This window comes from Schistocerca gregaria, chromosome 1 (genome assembly GCF_023897955.1).
Source record: "Schistocerca gregaria isolate iqSchGreg1 chromosome 1, iqSchGreg1.2, whole genome shotgun sequence".
Taxonomy (NCBI): domain Eukaryota; kingdom Metazoa; phylum Arthropoda; class Insecta; order Orthoptera; family Acrididae; genus Schistocerca; species Schistocerca gregaria.
In genome coordinates this window covers 170,559,034-170,574,808 of record NC_064920.1, presented here as the reverse complement: position 1 = coordinate 170,574,808, position 15,775 = coordinate 170,559,034, and the positions used below count along the sequence as shown (strand labels likewise).

At 39.4% G+C, this 15,775-nt stretch overlaps 1 protein-coding gene across 1 annotated transcript; it reads left to right on the top strand.

Moving 5' to 3' along the window:
• Nucleotides 1–14,946: 14,946 nt before the first annotated feature.
• On the top strand, nt 14,947–15,519 carry LOC126335897 (gustatory receptor 23a-like). Its single transcript, XM_049999404.1, has one exon. The coding sequence runs from the start codon at nt 14,947–14,949 to the stop codon at nt 15,517–15,519; it is 573 nt and encodes a 190-aa protein (XP_049855361.1).
• The last annotated feature ends 256 nt before the right edge of the window (nt 15,520–15,775 follow it).

Below are 15,775 nucleotides of genomic sequence, written 5' to 3'. Positions count from 1 at the left end.
AGTCAGACAATAAAAATTAACATGAATCACATTGACACTGAAAGGTTCGTTTCACATTACACTAAATATTCTACAGACAATTCCCTGGCCTTACACGGTAGTAAATAATATTGTAGCAGGTATTTGCAGCTACAATGCGTCCAGCTGAAGAACTAATTCAAACAGTGTTTACCAACCACATTTATCAGTAAACACCCAGTCCTTTAAAGAATCGATCTCCCATGTCTAAAACAACTTCAGGTGTCTAATTACTTTACAAATGAGTTAATATATTTAATGTTTAACAGTAAGCATGTAAGTGAGAAAAAGTTTAGAAGGGGTTGGTTATTATGCTTCAAATTTGTTGGAAGACGCTAAGTGTTCTCACCATAAAATACTGGATGACTGTAGTCTATGAAATTTGCGCTCCATGTTAAGCAAAAGAAAGTTTTTCATGTATCTTAGTGTTTATGACGTCATATGTCCTGAATTATGCCTCACACAATGATATAATTTTGCTACTGCACTCGGTGTTACATGTAGATACTGTCTGCAAGATGGGTTGCAAATAGAGTAGAAAAGAAATAATACATAAGAACGTCATGTCTGATATCAAAGTTTTACTGCATGAACAGCGAAAATATACATGATAAATTTTTCTCCTTTCGCTATTTTGTGACGGATGTCAAATAGGAAACGTTTCGTGAAGGTTTTAAATTGTGTGTAAAGTTTGCTGGGAGTTGTTATGAGCTTTCATATCATATACTGATTGAAAAAAGCGCTCGTATTTGTGTGCCATCATTTACACTGCGTCAAGACAAAACACAATTTCTAACTGTACTACTTGTCTTTTTGTGTTAAATTTTTTACTTATGATTATAGCTCTTAATGATTAGATTATGATGACATATCGAAATTTTTAAAAATCAGCACGTAATTAAATGATATATGGAAAATCGATTTTTGCAGCCGCGTTCACAGAAAGACAGTAGCTGGAACATCAAAATGATTTAGTTAACAAACATATAATTGGTCAAATAACATTAAACTGAAAAACGTCAAATTATAATTTTTCTTATGTTGGTGCTGGAATGCAATTACGTCATTTGAAAGTTTGAGAAAAACTTTTAAAATTCGACAATAGAACACTTTTATTGTCTTTTGTTTAGCAACCTAACTGCGCTAGTAGACTCACATGTTGACGTCGTTTCATGGCCTAAAGAAGAACAGAATGAACATTCTAGGTGTTGCATGAAATCCGGGATTACATTAGCTGTTCTTTGCTATTCTGGTATTTATTTTACTGAAGAATTAAGAAGAGAATCCACGAAGTGTATCAAGAACAATATCACTGAATTTCATTACGTGTGATGGGGTAAGGAGCTGGACTGTGTACCAACTTCTAAGCAACTTTTCAGCAAAATGTTGTAGGTAAAACTGAAGAATCGTACCACTAGGTTTACAATTGTTGAACACGCCGTTCTTCCAGGAAATGGAACTCATCATTTAGCACAGGAAACATATATTGTCCTGTTTATCATAAATGTGAGGTGAGAGATACTTAAACAACACATTGTGCACATTTACTTTTTTGTTCTAATTGGTGCCATTTAATTGTATCGACATCCAAAGAAAATAATATGCTTCTATTTCAAATCAACTCTGGCTAACTAATATTCTTTTTACATAAGTTACACCTGACTTAGGTCATTTTATGTAGATGAAAGTGTGATGTTAGTTCTTTGTTTCAGTTTATTGGCTTTCGGGAGGAGCCCATACAGCCACTTCAACAGTTGAATGTCAGTTATGACGATAATAACGTAAAGACAATACAGCACCTACACCTCGAGCGGATAAAATCTCCGATCGGGCTGGGCGCTCCGCCATGATGGCCGCGCATCTACCGAGGCGCACTAACCATTAATTCTACTATATCTCTTATGGTTCAGAAGTTCGCAGTTTGTTGGGACCACCATGATAGCACTATTTATGGCCTGCATACAACTTTAATGGTTCCCAGAGCGTCTGCTAGGCAATACGACTTAGTTCAAACTCTAGCAGTGTGGATGCACTTCAGTTGTTGATATCATTTCAGTTACATTTAATGTTTCAAAGTAATTATAGATAGTAGGAAACTTTCCTTGAAAACATATTATCAGGATATCTCTTAAACAGTTGTTTTTCTTAAATGGTTAAGACCTTTTATTAAAAAAATTCTGGTTGCTTGTTTATTGTTAATCATTCTAGACTCGTTCCGAGTTTAATATTTTAAAGAATTTTAAAGTACATTCTTGAAGAGTCTCTTAAATTGTTCTTGATGTCTTAAGTTGTCAACACCTCTTTAGATATGGGCAATTGTAATATTTTCTGAAGCCCTTTACCAGACTTGTAGTTAACAGTCCGTGTTGCTCATCTAAATTTTTAAACTTCGTTATTCTATTGCGTATAAAACCGGAAACGTTTCCTTATTGAAATGATTTGAGTCTTGTTCCGATAAAGTGTGTAAACTAAAGCGTGAAAGTTATTGTCCCAGAGACTTGCCTAGGTGTTCCACATTCTCTTGGCCTTGTTTCTAAAACTGTTGTAGCATTTTGACTGGATATGTATTCTAACCATTTTCGAATGAATAAGTTCAGGTGACGTATATCCTGAGAAGGAGGAAGTGCAACATCGGTTGGACTAAGGATTAAGAAAAAAAAGGTTTCAGTGTAGTTATCTTGAGGTATTTTGTTTAGTATGCACAGTCGTTGTAGGAACTGTTGGGACATGATAAGAGAAGTTCATGCTAATTATCCAACATTTACTTACAGGAGAAGAGATTTGCTGTTCCAGTTTTCATTGTTTATATTCCTGAAAGCAGTGATTTGTGTGATCTGTTTTAGGGAATGTAAACTTGTGTATATATATGACGAAACTTGTTACTTAAGACCATTATCGATAACAGAACTGTAGCGGCCCCACCGTTTAGGTTAGGGAAAGCTAGTTTTGTGCAATATTCTGATCACAAGTTACAGCCAGGTGCAGACTGGATTGCAGTGTGTTATGCATACCAACAGTTGTGAAGTAGAATAGTGGCCACAGGGCCGTCAAATTGCTGAAAGAGTATACATAGCAGTTTTGGATGTTGTAAATCACCGGCAGAAGGGGCCCACTGGCCAACCTAGCGTGACATGAATAGGTGACGCGAAGTGTCAAAACAGAGATGCTCAGCCGTGTATAAATATGTGCGGGTTTCTAACGAGATTGATTCAAGTGTGGCACCTCTCCTGGATGGCAGGGCGTGTCACACCACCGGCTATATGCAGCAGCAGATGGGGCGCCAGCGTTCCAGTCCACAGCGGGTCGCTGGTTCGACGCTCTGAGGCCGACGCGGGGTCCATAGCTAGCCAGTGGCGGGCAACTCCACTTCACGCTAATGCAGGCAACCGTCCTAGCTTCCTACACACGCTGGAGGCATTCTGAGGCGAGGGCCACAAATTCGGTTGCCGTATTACGGGTGCTTGTTGTCACAATGAACTTAGCCATGCTGGCGAGAAGCACATAGCTGGCCGCCTGCGGCTCACACCGAGTTGCGCTAAGTTGGCAGGGACGCCGACCGGTGAGTCAACTGCTGGTATTCTAAGAATGCCACAACTCCACTGGTGTAAAAGTCCGACACACAGTGCGTGCATGGGTCGCTGACGCAGCCACTTCGCGCCGAGCCGTTTTGCAGAGAGCGAAGTGGTGTCTTCAGCATTGTGGGACCCAGTGATACAGACTGAGGGGAACACGGCACTGTAGTAGGAAACAATAAATCACTTGCTAGGACGAGTCTTTATACGGTGCCTTCTACCTCTTCCCGTTACATTTGTTCATACTGATAAATTCCGTGGCAGAAGTTGTCACTACAGAACTTATCATAGACATTTTTTGTTGCCCTGTAGCATGATTGTAGGTGGTGTGAAGCGGATGGGAGTGCTGTTGTACATACCATAAAATGTTTATGTAAATAATTTCCTGATATCTAATATGGCTTAATATGCAGTTGCAGGAATTAAAAACGCCCTGTTTAAGTTAGGAATGCTCATTAATATATGAATCTTTATATTTTTTTGTGTACTATCTATGCCAATGTTATGATATCTGAAATATTTGAAATAAGGTAGTAAACTCATGGAAGCTTTTATGGATAACTATATGGTACATAGCTGTGTATACAGTAGGTGTGCCTTACACGGAGACTAAGTAAGGGCTATTGATAACAATGTTAAAGTGTTTATATAAGTTACAGTTAATCATTGTGTCTGCTTCTGTACCAATATGAAACAGAGATAGATTAGAGGAAGAGAGAGGTGGTTTCTGGAAACAAAGATTACAGCTAAGGAAATATGCAGGCTCACTGGTGATCCGTTAGAGCCACAGACACAGTGACCAAAAAGTAGCCGCAGTCAGTATTCTTGCAGAGTTTACAGAGAATCTCTGACATACAGAAGTGTATATCCTTACATGGAAAGGACATTCCTGATGGTCGTGACCTATATATTCAGCACTTGAGAGTGTGATGTTCAGCTAGATCATAAGGGAATTTAATGTTTTATGGATGTAGCTTACATCAAACTGTTACTTTGAGCAGTTAGATGGGTGCCCACATGCTTTACTGAATCAGAATATAAATTGTAAGTCTGTTCATCCTTATTATCTACTCTTCATTCACTGCAAAAGTAGCTGAAGAAACATTTAAATGAACAGGTCCCTAAGAACTGAAAATAAAGTTTTTATCAGTGCCCCAGAAGAAAGTTACCTTTCACTTTCTGGTGTGCCAGATAATTATGAGATTTAGTCTAATTTACTAAAACGAAGTTCCTCTCTTTCTCAAAAACAAGCAAGTTACTATTTTTGTGCCATAATGTTTAGTGTCCTTTACTGTCGCTTAAACTGTAAATTATTTTTGCTGAATATCTTACTATTTTCTTATCTTTCCAAGCGTTTAGTTATTACTTTGTTATGCTACTTAAATTTAATCTTTTAGTAATCTTTCTTAAAATATGGTAACTTATTGAATATCTTTTAGTTCCCTAGAGTTTCATGTTCTGATAACGACAATAGCCAATGTTACACAGCTAGGATTTAATTTTGAATATTTAACATATTTTGATTCTTGATATTGTGATGTTGGTATGTTCTTCAGATCATGATTCTTATTATTTAACATACTTTGGTTAGTGATATCGTGGGCTGGTATGGTCTTCAGGCACAGATTATGAATAGGTAGCATATTTTGATTATAAATATCACACTTCTGACATGCTCTTCAAGACCTAGTTGGGGATCACGAAAAACAATTGTGTGCAGTAAGCTATATAGCATTACTACTTTCTGACCTGAGTCCTTTGTTGTAGAGCTATCGTTTACTCATTAATCACAATTTTTTCCTTGTTTGACAGAATATTAGGATATCGTGATAAAAGTTGGAATATCCTCTGATGATATAATCTAATCCATGCACCACTTCTAAACTAATAAAGGGGGTTATGATGAAAGATGAGTGGTTGTTGGATCTTTTATTTTCTTACCACTTACCATTTTGAAGAACTATAATACTTATTTTAGAATTGTCTGTGAGATATTGGCTTAACCAGTTCTAATGTATGTCGATTAAGATAGTCATGCGTATTGTTTGCTTGGCTGATGAGTTGGAATTTAGACTTCAGTGAGACTGTTAGCCATCAGAAAATGTTGTGTTCTGGTGGTTGAGAACGTAATGTGGTGCCAAGACATATAAAGAAAAGAAGGTAGACCATTACGGTTCCTGGTGAGTAGAAAATTCCCAGATGCCCTTGCTCAGTGTTATGTAATGACTGTTGCGGCTGTGCATTTGGCAGAACTCTGAAGTCGTTGTGTGTGACCAAGGAAAATAACTCGTTTTGTGTCTATCATAAGCGAGGTACTGTGGTACAGTGCACTGATATTGCTTGCAATGGTTTTCTGAAAGATAAGCCCTGCAAAATGAATGGAGACTTTGATGCAGACATGTGATCAAAGTGAATATGAAAACTGCTTGCGTGTTCAGTTCATTTTCTGTCTGAAGTTTATGAACAACGTTTGAGATATAAACTCCTAGGGTTACCTTCAAGAAAGAAGCTGATACCTCAACAATCCCCAACATAAACATCATAAACTGGAATGGGGAAGATATTACAGAAAGCAGAGATGCACGCAGAAGGATATCACTCAGAATAATTATATCTCGAAAGTTACATTAAAATAGTGTAAAACACAAAAAATTATTATTTTTTTCATGTTTTACTGGGTTCCTCCATGACAATAAATGACTCATTGTATTGTGTAGCAAAGAAATAATTTATAGCGCTCAGGTTTATTAGCTTTTGCTCCTGTATACTATTGCTTGAGTGCTCGTGGAATTAGCCGATATTTTTCGGTATTCGCAAGATGAGAAATTTGTTTCAGTGTAAAAATATAATAGAACGTGCGACTGAGCTATTTTATCTGCAAATTTCGTGAAAAGCTCTAAAGCCTTAACGATAAAAATATATCTGGCAGTTGGTGCATAGCTCGGTTGATTTGATATGTTCAGGTAGAGATCGAAATCTGTCGACTACGCCAAATTTTATGTTTAAATTTTATCGAAGATGTTGTAGCGGCGATTTCTGTCTCTACTATTTATTTGACTGATAATGAGAAATTAATGTTGTAATAAAAGTAAATTCATTCCGTGGAGATCTGGATGTCGTGCACAACATCGCGAAGCAATAACTACGTAAAAACGAGTTTTCACCACTTTAAAAACCGTGTCACCGAAAGTAAAGAAAGACAATCAGACCACAGTTAACGATCCCCTTCATAAGCTCAATGAAGTAATACACAAAGATTTAGAAATTAAGGAACGGAGGGCTGGATTGAACTTTTAATGAAACTAAATTCACAAAAGGCAGCACCAAAGAGATGTGATGTAGTCTTATGAAGTAAAACAAATGTTCATCCTCGTCTTCTTTCGTTAAAGCGGACAGAAAGGTCATCTGACACGAACTGAAGAAACCAAATTACATAAATGTGTGAGCAACGTGTTGCCACAATGTTTTTCATCGCAGGAAATACGATGTTTGTTGAACGAAAGCAAAAGGGTGAGCTGGAATTCAGAGAACATTGTACATGCACTGACTTCAAGAGCTCAATCGCCAAAACCAAAACCATATGGTTAATTATGAAAGCGAAAAATGTCTTTGCCGTGCAGCGCAGCACTTCAAAACTGGACGAAAGAATTTAAATAGAGACGAGGTACTCTCAAATGTATCCCATGTATATTGAAGGCTAAGTCAAACAATTTTATTACCAGAGAGAGATTGGAAGTTTTGACATTTGTGGAAATGAATGTTCATGTTCGCGTGTGTTACGATTCGTCGGAGGACGTAGTAATAGTTGGTCCACACTCCAACGTTCACGCTTGCATATTCTGTGGATTGTGTAAGATGTGGAAGCAACCAGTTCATTATAACTTCAATACAATTATTACTAGTATTTTGCTTCATAGTATCATTAAGGGAGTTGAGAAATCGGGAATAAATGTTGTAGATGTAGCGTATGATGCGAAAGGAAAAACATAAAAGTTTTCAAGGAATTGTGTGTCGATGCAGATAAAATAGATATTGTAACTCCAGCGGACGATGCCAGAAATGCATGGGTTTTCTTCAATTTATCACATTTGTTAAATTACTGAGGAACAATGTCATTACGTTATCTAATGGTCCCTAAATAACTGAGGAAGCTACATAGGAGTTTTTTAAATATAGAAAAGTGATTTAACGATAACGCACCGCATTACAGAAGAACATTTATATGTTTCTGGAACAGCGCACTCCTATTTTCACGACGCACACCTTAGGCTTTGGCATATGTTCTTCACAAAGACATTGAAGGAAATTTTTGCGAACTCGTTAACGACGTTCTTGACGTCTTGAAGTCTAGAGTTCCAAAAGATGAATGTTGGTGTTAATTTGGAATATGAATGTCACAATTCAGGAAAATACGCTAAGGAGGTTTCTATACATTTGTTTGAAAGTGCGAGATGGTGATAGTGAGAAATTTTCACCTTTCAAGAGTTTTCATGACGTCAATAAATCCTGTCTCTGATCTTTTCAAAAGCCTGAAAACTATGAAAGTAAACAGCACATTAACTTCAAAATCTGGATTGCTTGGAGAACTTATTTTCTACGTTAGAAAGATTATGAACATTTTATAATAAACCTACTTCATTTGAACTAAGGAATAGAGTGCGGCCCCTTAAACTGACGGGAAACGCAAGTGATATTTTTTTCTCTGGAAGTACCCCGGTTACAGTGGAATGAAATGCAGAATCTTCTTAGTGTGACGTCGACTCAGATGCTGTACCCTTAAGTTTCATTACCCGTGAGATCTGTGTTGTTGATTAATCGCCAGTACAGTAAAAGTAATCCCAGAAGCTGTGAATCTCGAAGAAAATTTACTATCGGATGTGGTAACAACGTGCCACGTTCTTCCAGACGCAGTGAAATACGTTGCATGTTATATTGCCTTTAACTACTAAAACATTGATAGATCGTTAGATTTTCCAGCAGCAGAAAAGGAGGTATTTGAAGAAGAATAGAAGAGTTTGTTGCTTTCCATGAAAATGGATTGTCCAATATATATAGTGTAAAAGCTCTGTCCTCTATTTAGAAACCAACGTTTCCTGAAATTCATTAAACAGTTATTGCTTTTTATGGAACAAACAGAACGTGTATAAGAATTAGGTATGTGGTTGAAGAAGTAAAGGTGGAAGCTACGAAGAAATGTGTGATAAGGAGGAAGCAGCTATGAATTGCATCTTCAGCTGGTAAACAATAATAGATATCCGGAACGGGCAGCGCTTAAACAAGTTTTTTCACCAATTTTTCATCTTAATTAAGATTTACTTAGTCCTAATGTATAATACATGTGTCATGCCACTTGATTTCATTTGTACAACTATGTACTGAACGAAACCGAATGTAAAATGAATTTGTACCATGCTACGGCGTCTGTGGTGCGGCACGATAGCTGTATAATCACACTGCCGTTCAGCAGTTTGCAGCCAGACCTTGATGTCAGGGGCTCCAGCCAATAGAGTGCTTTTATGTAGGAATGGTCCCCCTGATCTGCTTCCTTGTTCGAAGGAATTCAGCCATCAGAATCATTGTACCGGACCTTTTACTGGTTATACAGTTATATTTCAGGAATGATGCTGTTCTCACGATATTACTTTTGTTTGATGAGGAGCCCTCACCTTGAACAGTCCATATGACATGCAAAACGACTGGTAAGATCCTTCTAATTTATATACAGTGCTGAAATACTCTCTATAGTTTGATATTAGGCTGGGTATTCATCTCTGTCAGTCTGCACACCTACATACTTTGACGTATTCATATGCAGTGGAGTAGCCTTGAAGACGTTGTAAATTATCAGGTATTAGGAGACTGACTGCTACAACATAGTAATTTCATTTCTTTCTGTTACATTTCCAGTTCTACCACGTTAAGGATATAAAAAGTACATGGTTTGTTCTGTATGGATGAAATGGATTACATTTCCATTACAAGAAGCATTGTTTTGTAAAGAATGATGTAGGGAGAATTTTAATTATCAGAATTTAATTCGCGCCCATGCATAAGAGGTATAATACACATATTATCAACAGAAAGAATTGCACAGTGATTCACCGGAAAGATCATTCTTTTCATTCTTGCTCCACTTAAAAGTGCTACAGATAGCGAGCCAAATTATTGTGGTCATGATACAAGTGAAAGTGGAGGCTGACTAATTCTGAAGATCAAGTTTGTACACATTGAGCCATGATTGAAGGCTGACAAGAGAATTAAATACAATGTCTTTGCATGCTGGATAGTTTTTCAGGAACTGAATAAGGTAGGTAATGTATGTTACTGAGCCCTTGAGTGTTATGTGTGGTAGCACCATGTCACGTTCGAGATACTGTAGAGAACTATTGATTGATTTGTGAGATAAATAATTACTGTAGTCTCTTTCAACTGATGAACACTTGATAGGGGGAAGTGCCCCATAGCACAGCACGTTTCTAGTATAAGTGAAACATTAACACATGTTAGCACAACTTGTTGTTTCACAATGCTATTCACACAGGTATTATGTGTTCTTTGGAAGTATGCAGACATTTATCATCCATTTTCACTAATTTATATGGATTTATCCGCTACGTGGCTGCTTTAGGGCTATCTATTGAAGGCTGAGAGAGCGTTAGAAATTTTTTCATAAATATAACATATTTCAATTTGCGTATAACGTATTATGATAGTGTTTGAAACTTTATGCACTTCTGGCTGCCTGTGAGTGGAAGGACTGGGACAAATAAGGGATGGACATCATTCGTAACGAGAGTTATATTAACAATTGTCAGTAGAACAATTTTATGAATTAGGCCAAAAGAAACTTGATACATTAAGTAGAATTATTAAAGAACATTTACCTATAGTACATCAACAATGTTATCAATTATTTCAGTGAGATCAAATAACATAAGTTTATAGTATTAATTCACATAGTTGCTCTCAAATCTCCAGAAGTCATTCATGAGGACACCAAGTATGAAAATCTGAATTTAATAAAACATTATTCTCTTTATAAAAATATACAAGTCTTGTGTTCCAACCGTTATTGTTGACATATTTACAGCAATAAAATCTCTTTTAAGGATGTAAGTAAAAGTCTTTAAATAGCTAGGTCACAACCATACCTATAATGTGTTTCACCAAAATACAACAAATAATTCGGGTCTACCTACAAGAAATTCATGAAGAGTAAACAAAATACTGTCAGTGCTGCTTGATATGAAACCACCACGTGTCAGGCAATGTGGTCTGCAGGAATGGACGGAAATTACTTTGGGCAGGCTGGATAAGCGGCTCCTCACACTCCTCCTTTTCTCAGCACCTAGTGGGAACACTCCTCAAGGCACGAACATCCAATGAGAGAATGACGACAGAGAATTAATCATTAAGTAAAACTTAAATCAGCAGATTACATGGTGGCATCATAGACAAAACACTTGTGAAAAGTCGATAAAGATAATTAGGTAATAGGCCAAGGGAATAACCTACACTCAGCGGCCAACCGAGATTGAGCTTCAAATCACGCCACGAGTCGTAAGTGGTAAATACTTAACCGTCCAAAGGAAGGAAAAATTTTCTAGAAGGAAAACGTAAATGGTGGGCTGATGCGCCTCACCTACGTGAACACAGGCTTGGCTAGGAATTATAACCCACCAAAATAGAAGCAACAAGATTTGCCCCAGCGAGGCACATATGCTTGCGTACTACAAATAGCTAGAAATAAAAAAAAAATTAATTGTCGATTTAGTACACAGGGTACTAGACAAAAACAGTATTTAAAAATCAGAATTAATGACACTGAACATAAAGAAATTTACAAAACCCTAATAATTTGAAACGCAGAATCAAGTTATAACTCTATGACAGTTATGCAACTGAAGTTATTATGTTCTCATTAGAGCGACACTCTCCTTAAATCGCCTGGCCAGACACAGGGACTGGTAATAACAATAACAGGAGTCTGAAGCGAGTCCGAAGAAGAAGCAGAAGGACACAAACACAATAGTTATAAGAACGCTCGTGATCTCTGCACAGAAGTAACGAACTAAAAGTAGCTCACCGGGCATACAAAGCCATTATGTGATGGTAAACAGTGGAAGACCATGGTGCCTCAAGACGATATGTTGATGACGACGACCCACCGCTAGCTTCCAGACCTGGTCGACAAAACAGCCAGCACGTTGATCCACAGAAGTCACCTGTCCATGCTGGTTCGCGGACTGCCTCTCCCGGAAAATGGCCAGAACGCCACTCGCGGCAAACGTGCCACGCCTCCATCACGCCAGACATTTTGTTCCAACAGATCTGGCGCGATCGATCGATGTGCAGCGTTTCAAGAGATATACAATCACTCGTTTGAAATCTTTTGACAGTGTAGTCTGGACTGTTATCCAAGAAATTATGAAGGGAGCAGGAATATAAAACAGAAAACAGCAAGTTATTGAACACTTCTGCGGAAACCATACTGTAGTTATAAGAGTCGACGTGGTGAGCGGGGGGGGGGGGGGGGGGGGGGGGGGCAGCAGTGGATTTAGAAGTCAGTTAGTCAGTTTGATACGGTTATTTATTATCCACGATGTCAACCAATATGTACGATGACCAAGAAATAAAGAAATCAGGGGATAAATTTGAAAAAAGAATTGAAGTTGAGGGAGAAAATTATGGCCAAAGCACGAAGGATAAATAGGCAGACAGGCAGTAGCAGGGAAATCGGGGATGGAAAAGAATTTTTTAATACCTAATATAAATTTAAGCGATAGGGTGGCTTTTTCGAAGGCACCTGTATGGGGTGTAGCCTTGCACGGAAATGAACAGTGGAGTGTAAGTAGTTCATTGTATTGTATTGTATTGTATGTTAACCGGAGACCTATAAACGACGGAGAGGCTCCGTCCCCGCGGCAGCCGCAGTGGTCCACAACCCCACGACGACTACTGCAGTCCACTTCACCCCTCAGCCACCCCACACCGAACCCAGGGTTACTGTGCGGTTCGGCCCCCGGTGGACCCCCCCCCCCCCCCAGGGTATGTCTCGGACCAGACGAGTGTAACCCATATGTTTGCGTGGTAGAGTAATGGTGGCGTACGCGTACGCGGAGAACTTGTTTGCGCTGCAATCGCCGACATAGTGTAACTGAGGCGCAATAAAGGGAACCAGTCCGCGTTCGCCGAGGCAAATGGAAAACCGCCTAAAAGCGATCCACAGACTGGCCGGTTCACCGGTCCTCGACACAAATCCGCCGGACAGATTCGTGCCGAGGACCAGGCGCTCCTTCCCGCCCGGAAAGCTGTGCGTTAGACCGCACGGCCAACCGGGCGGGCTAAGTAGTTCATACAGAAAGTAAATACAAACTTTTTTAAAGGTGGTGCTACAGACGAATATTGCAGATTAGGTACATAGATCAGAAAACTAATGACGAGCTATTCAATCGAAACGGACAGAAAAGAAATATATGGCACAACTTGACTAGATGAAGGGATTGGTTAATTCATCATGAGGCATAAGGAAGCAGCCGGTTTAGTAACGGACGGAATTGGTGAGTAACAATTGTATAGGTGTACCAGTGTATGAGCATAGTAAGTAGGTTAAAATTAATGTGGGTTGTAGTAGTTATTCAGTAATTAAAATGGTTGCACAAGTTAAGCAGGAGTGCGAGAGTTGTGTCGAATCAGCCTGCGAACTGGGAAGTGAAGTACCAAAATGTAGTTTTATATTGCTTCATATTGCATTTATGTAGTTGTTTTCATCATTTTTTTAACTTTCTTTGAAGATTCCATGAGCTTTCTCTAACGGATACTACTGGAATGCGTTATGATCGAAAGCTGAAAGGCGGAAGAAATACATAGAGGTCCCAAATGAAGAAAACAGACTTGAAGACAATGTTAGAGAAAAAGAAGTGAAAGTGAGTGAAGACGACTTGACATAAATGATACTGCGAGAAGAAAGAAAAGTGATAGACGTCAGTCGAAACGAGCCCCGTCAGCAAACGCTGTGCTTTTAGAATTATTTAGATCCTTTGGGAACCAGGCGTGACAGACTATTCCACCTGCTGCACAAGATATCTCAGACAGGTGTACTTCCCCCAGACGAAATACCAGCTGATATCAAGAAAAATGTATAAATTTCCATTCTAAGAAATAAAGTGTGTCTATGTAGAAAAACTTTCCGTATAAGTGTATCGTAGTGGCAGATGTCTGTAAAGACTTCTTGTCTCCTATTATACAGCACGAGTGATCTGCCTTGGCTTTGCGCAGGTAGCGCTATGTGTGTACAGCCAGACGACTTATGAGGCAAAGCGGCAATAGACAGTACAAAAATCTCTTTCTCGTGAATCATTCTCGCTGTTAATTCAAACCACATCTGAAGGGTTACATTGATTCATCAGATTGGAAATTTATAAAGCTCTATTCAATTTGGTTCTGATATCGCTTATGGTATATGTATACCACGTTAACACTTGCTCTCAAATTATTATTGGTTGAAACATAGTGCTACAAACAACTCGTACAGGACTCATACAGGCTTCAACCTCTCAAGTTAATGGTTCATTAGCGTTAATGACTCATTACTGGCGATCATGAAATTACATTTCGATCGTTATACCATCAGCAAAATTGGAATTGTCACGTTGTGCCAGAGCACTAGGTCATAACTCAGTAGTGACAGCTGTTCACTTACAAGAGGGTAGCTCGCAGAATAATGAGCAGTCCACACACCTCTGTTTCTAAAATGAGTGGTCATAGCTTCGAAAGTGCAGTGAGACCATTATATCTTTTATTTCAAATCTTTGGTTTGGTTCCCATCATCAGTGCCAACAAACATTCTCCATCTTCTCTCTACATAATGTCGGTAAAGAGAGTTATAGGCTACGTCATATGTTTGATGTGGCTCATCTGTATCAGTGGCTCTGGTCTGTACTGCAGTTATTTAGTAATGCATCAAATCATAATAAATCCACTGTCCCCTATGACAGTGCGCTTTGTATTTGTCTCATTTGTTTTACTATCTGTGTTTGAACCAGCTACAATTCTATGCAGATCTCTGTCTACCGGACATCATATCGTTAGTAGCATAATGGAACTGTTGCAGAAGGTAGATTTGTTGCTCGCTGTGCGAGATCACAGTTACAAGATGGAAATATATCGCAAAACTCGCCAAAGAGCCATTTTACTATTCATTACAGTGCTTGTATGCATTGTCATGCCACAGAGCATTCTAGCAACCTGTTTCTTCAGACATGATCCAATAAGCCTCATCTCTATAAGCCTACAAGTCTTGGTCATGATCTGGCGACTTCAGTTCTTCGCCGTTGTGCTGGTACTCCGACACAGAATGGGCATCGTCTGTGGGCAGCTGCTGAGGAGTACCCGGCCGCCGGCGGGCAGCGAGGCTGAACTGGAGGAGATGGCGACGCGAGCAGGACAGCCGGGGGCGGCGGGGGCGGTGGAGGCGGAGGTGCGGCGGCTGCAGCGCGCCAGGATGGCCCTCCACCGCTGCTCCCGCCTTTGCAGTCTCCACTTCGGACCTACACTGTTGCTGTCCGTCTTGGCAGATTTCATCGTTATGACTTGCACCGCCTATTGGATAATACTCTTGGCACAACAAAGAGCCAAGAGTACGCAAATACTCGTGAGTGTATCTGGATTTACTAGCGTCCTGTGCTGCCAGCTGTTGGTATGCTGGGTGTGTTCCTCTGCAGCAGACCGCGCCGACAGAGCTGCTCTACTGCTGTCGAGGCTGCAGCCGCTCCTTCGCCCTGGGCCAGCAGTCGATGTTCTGCAACTGCCAGTGGAGAGGCTACGAGTTTCAGCCATGGGGTTCTGTGACATCGACCTTCGTCTCTTCACAGCCACTATTAGTGCTGCTGCCACTTATCTCGTGATACTTGTACAATTTTATAAGTGAAGCACTTCGTATGGTCTTTGCTAGGGCCTATCTCCTTATAATTGTGCTGTGTACGGGTGCTGTCACAGGAGGAAACGTCTTTCAGTTACTGACATATTACTTAATAGCTGCATTGTAAGTATAGGTTATTCTTCAACTACTCATTGTGTTGGTATTATCCAGACGATTGATAGACATGTCCTTCTAAAGAAACAAATTGCAGTAAAAGTGATGCAAGCTATTTTCAGTAAATGTGTGTATTTATGTAGTTTCTTCC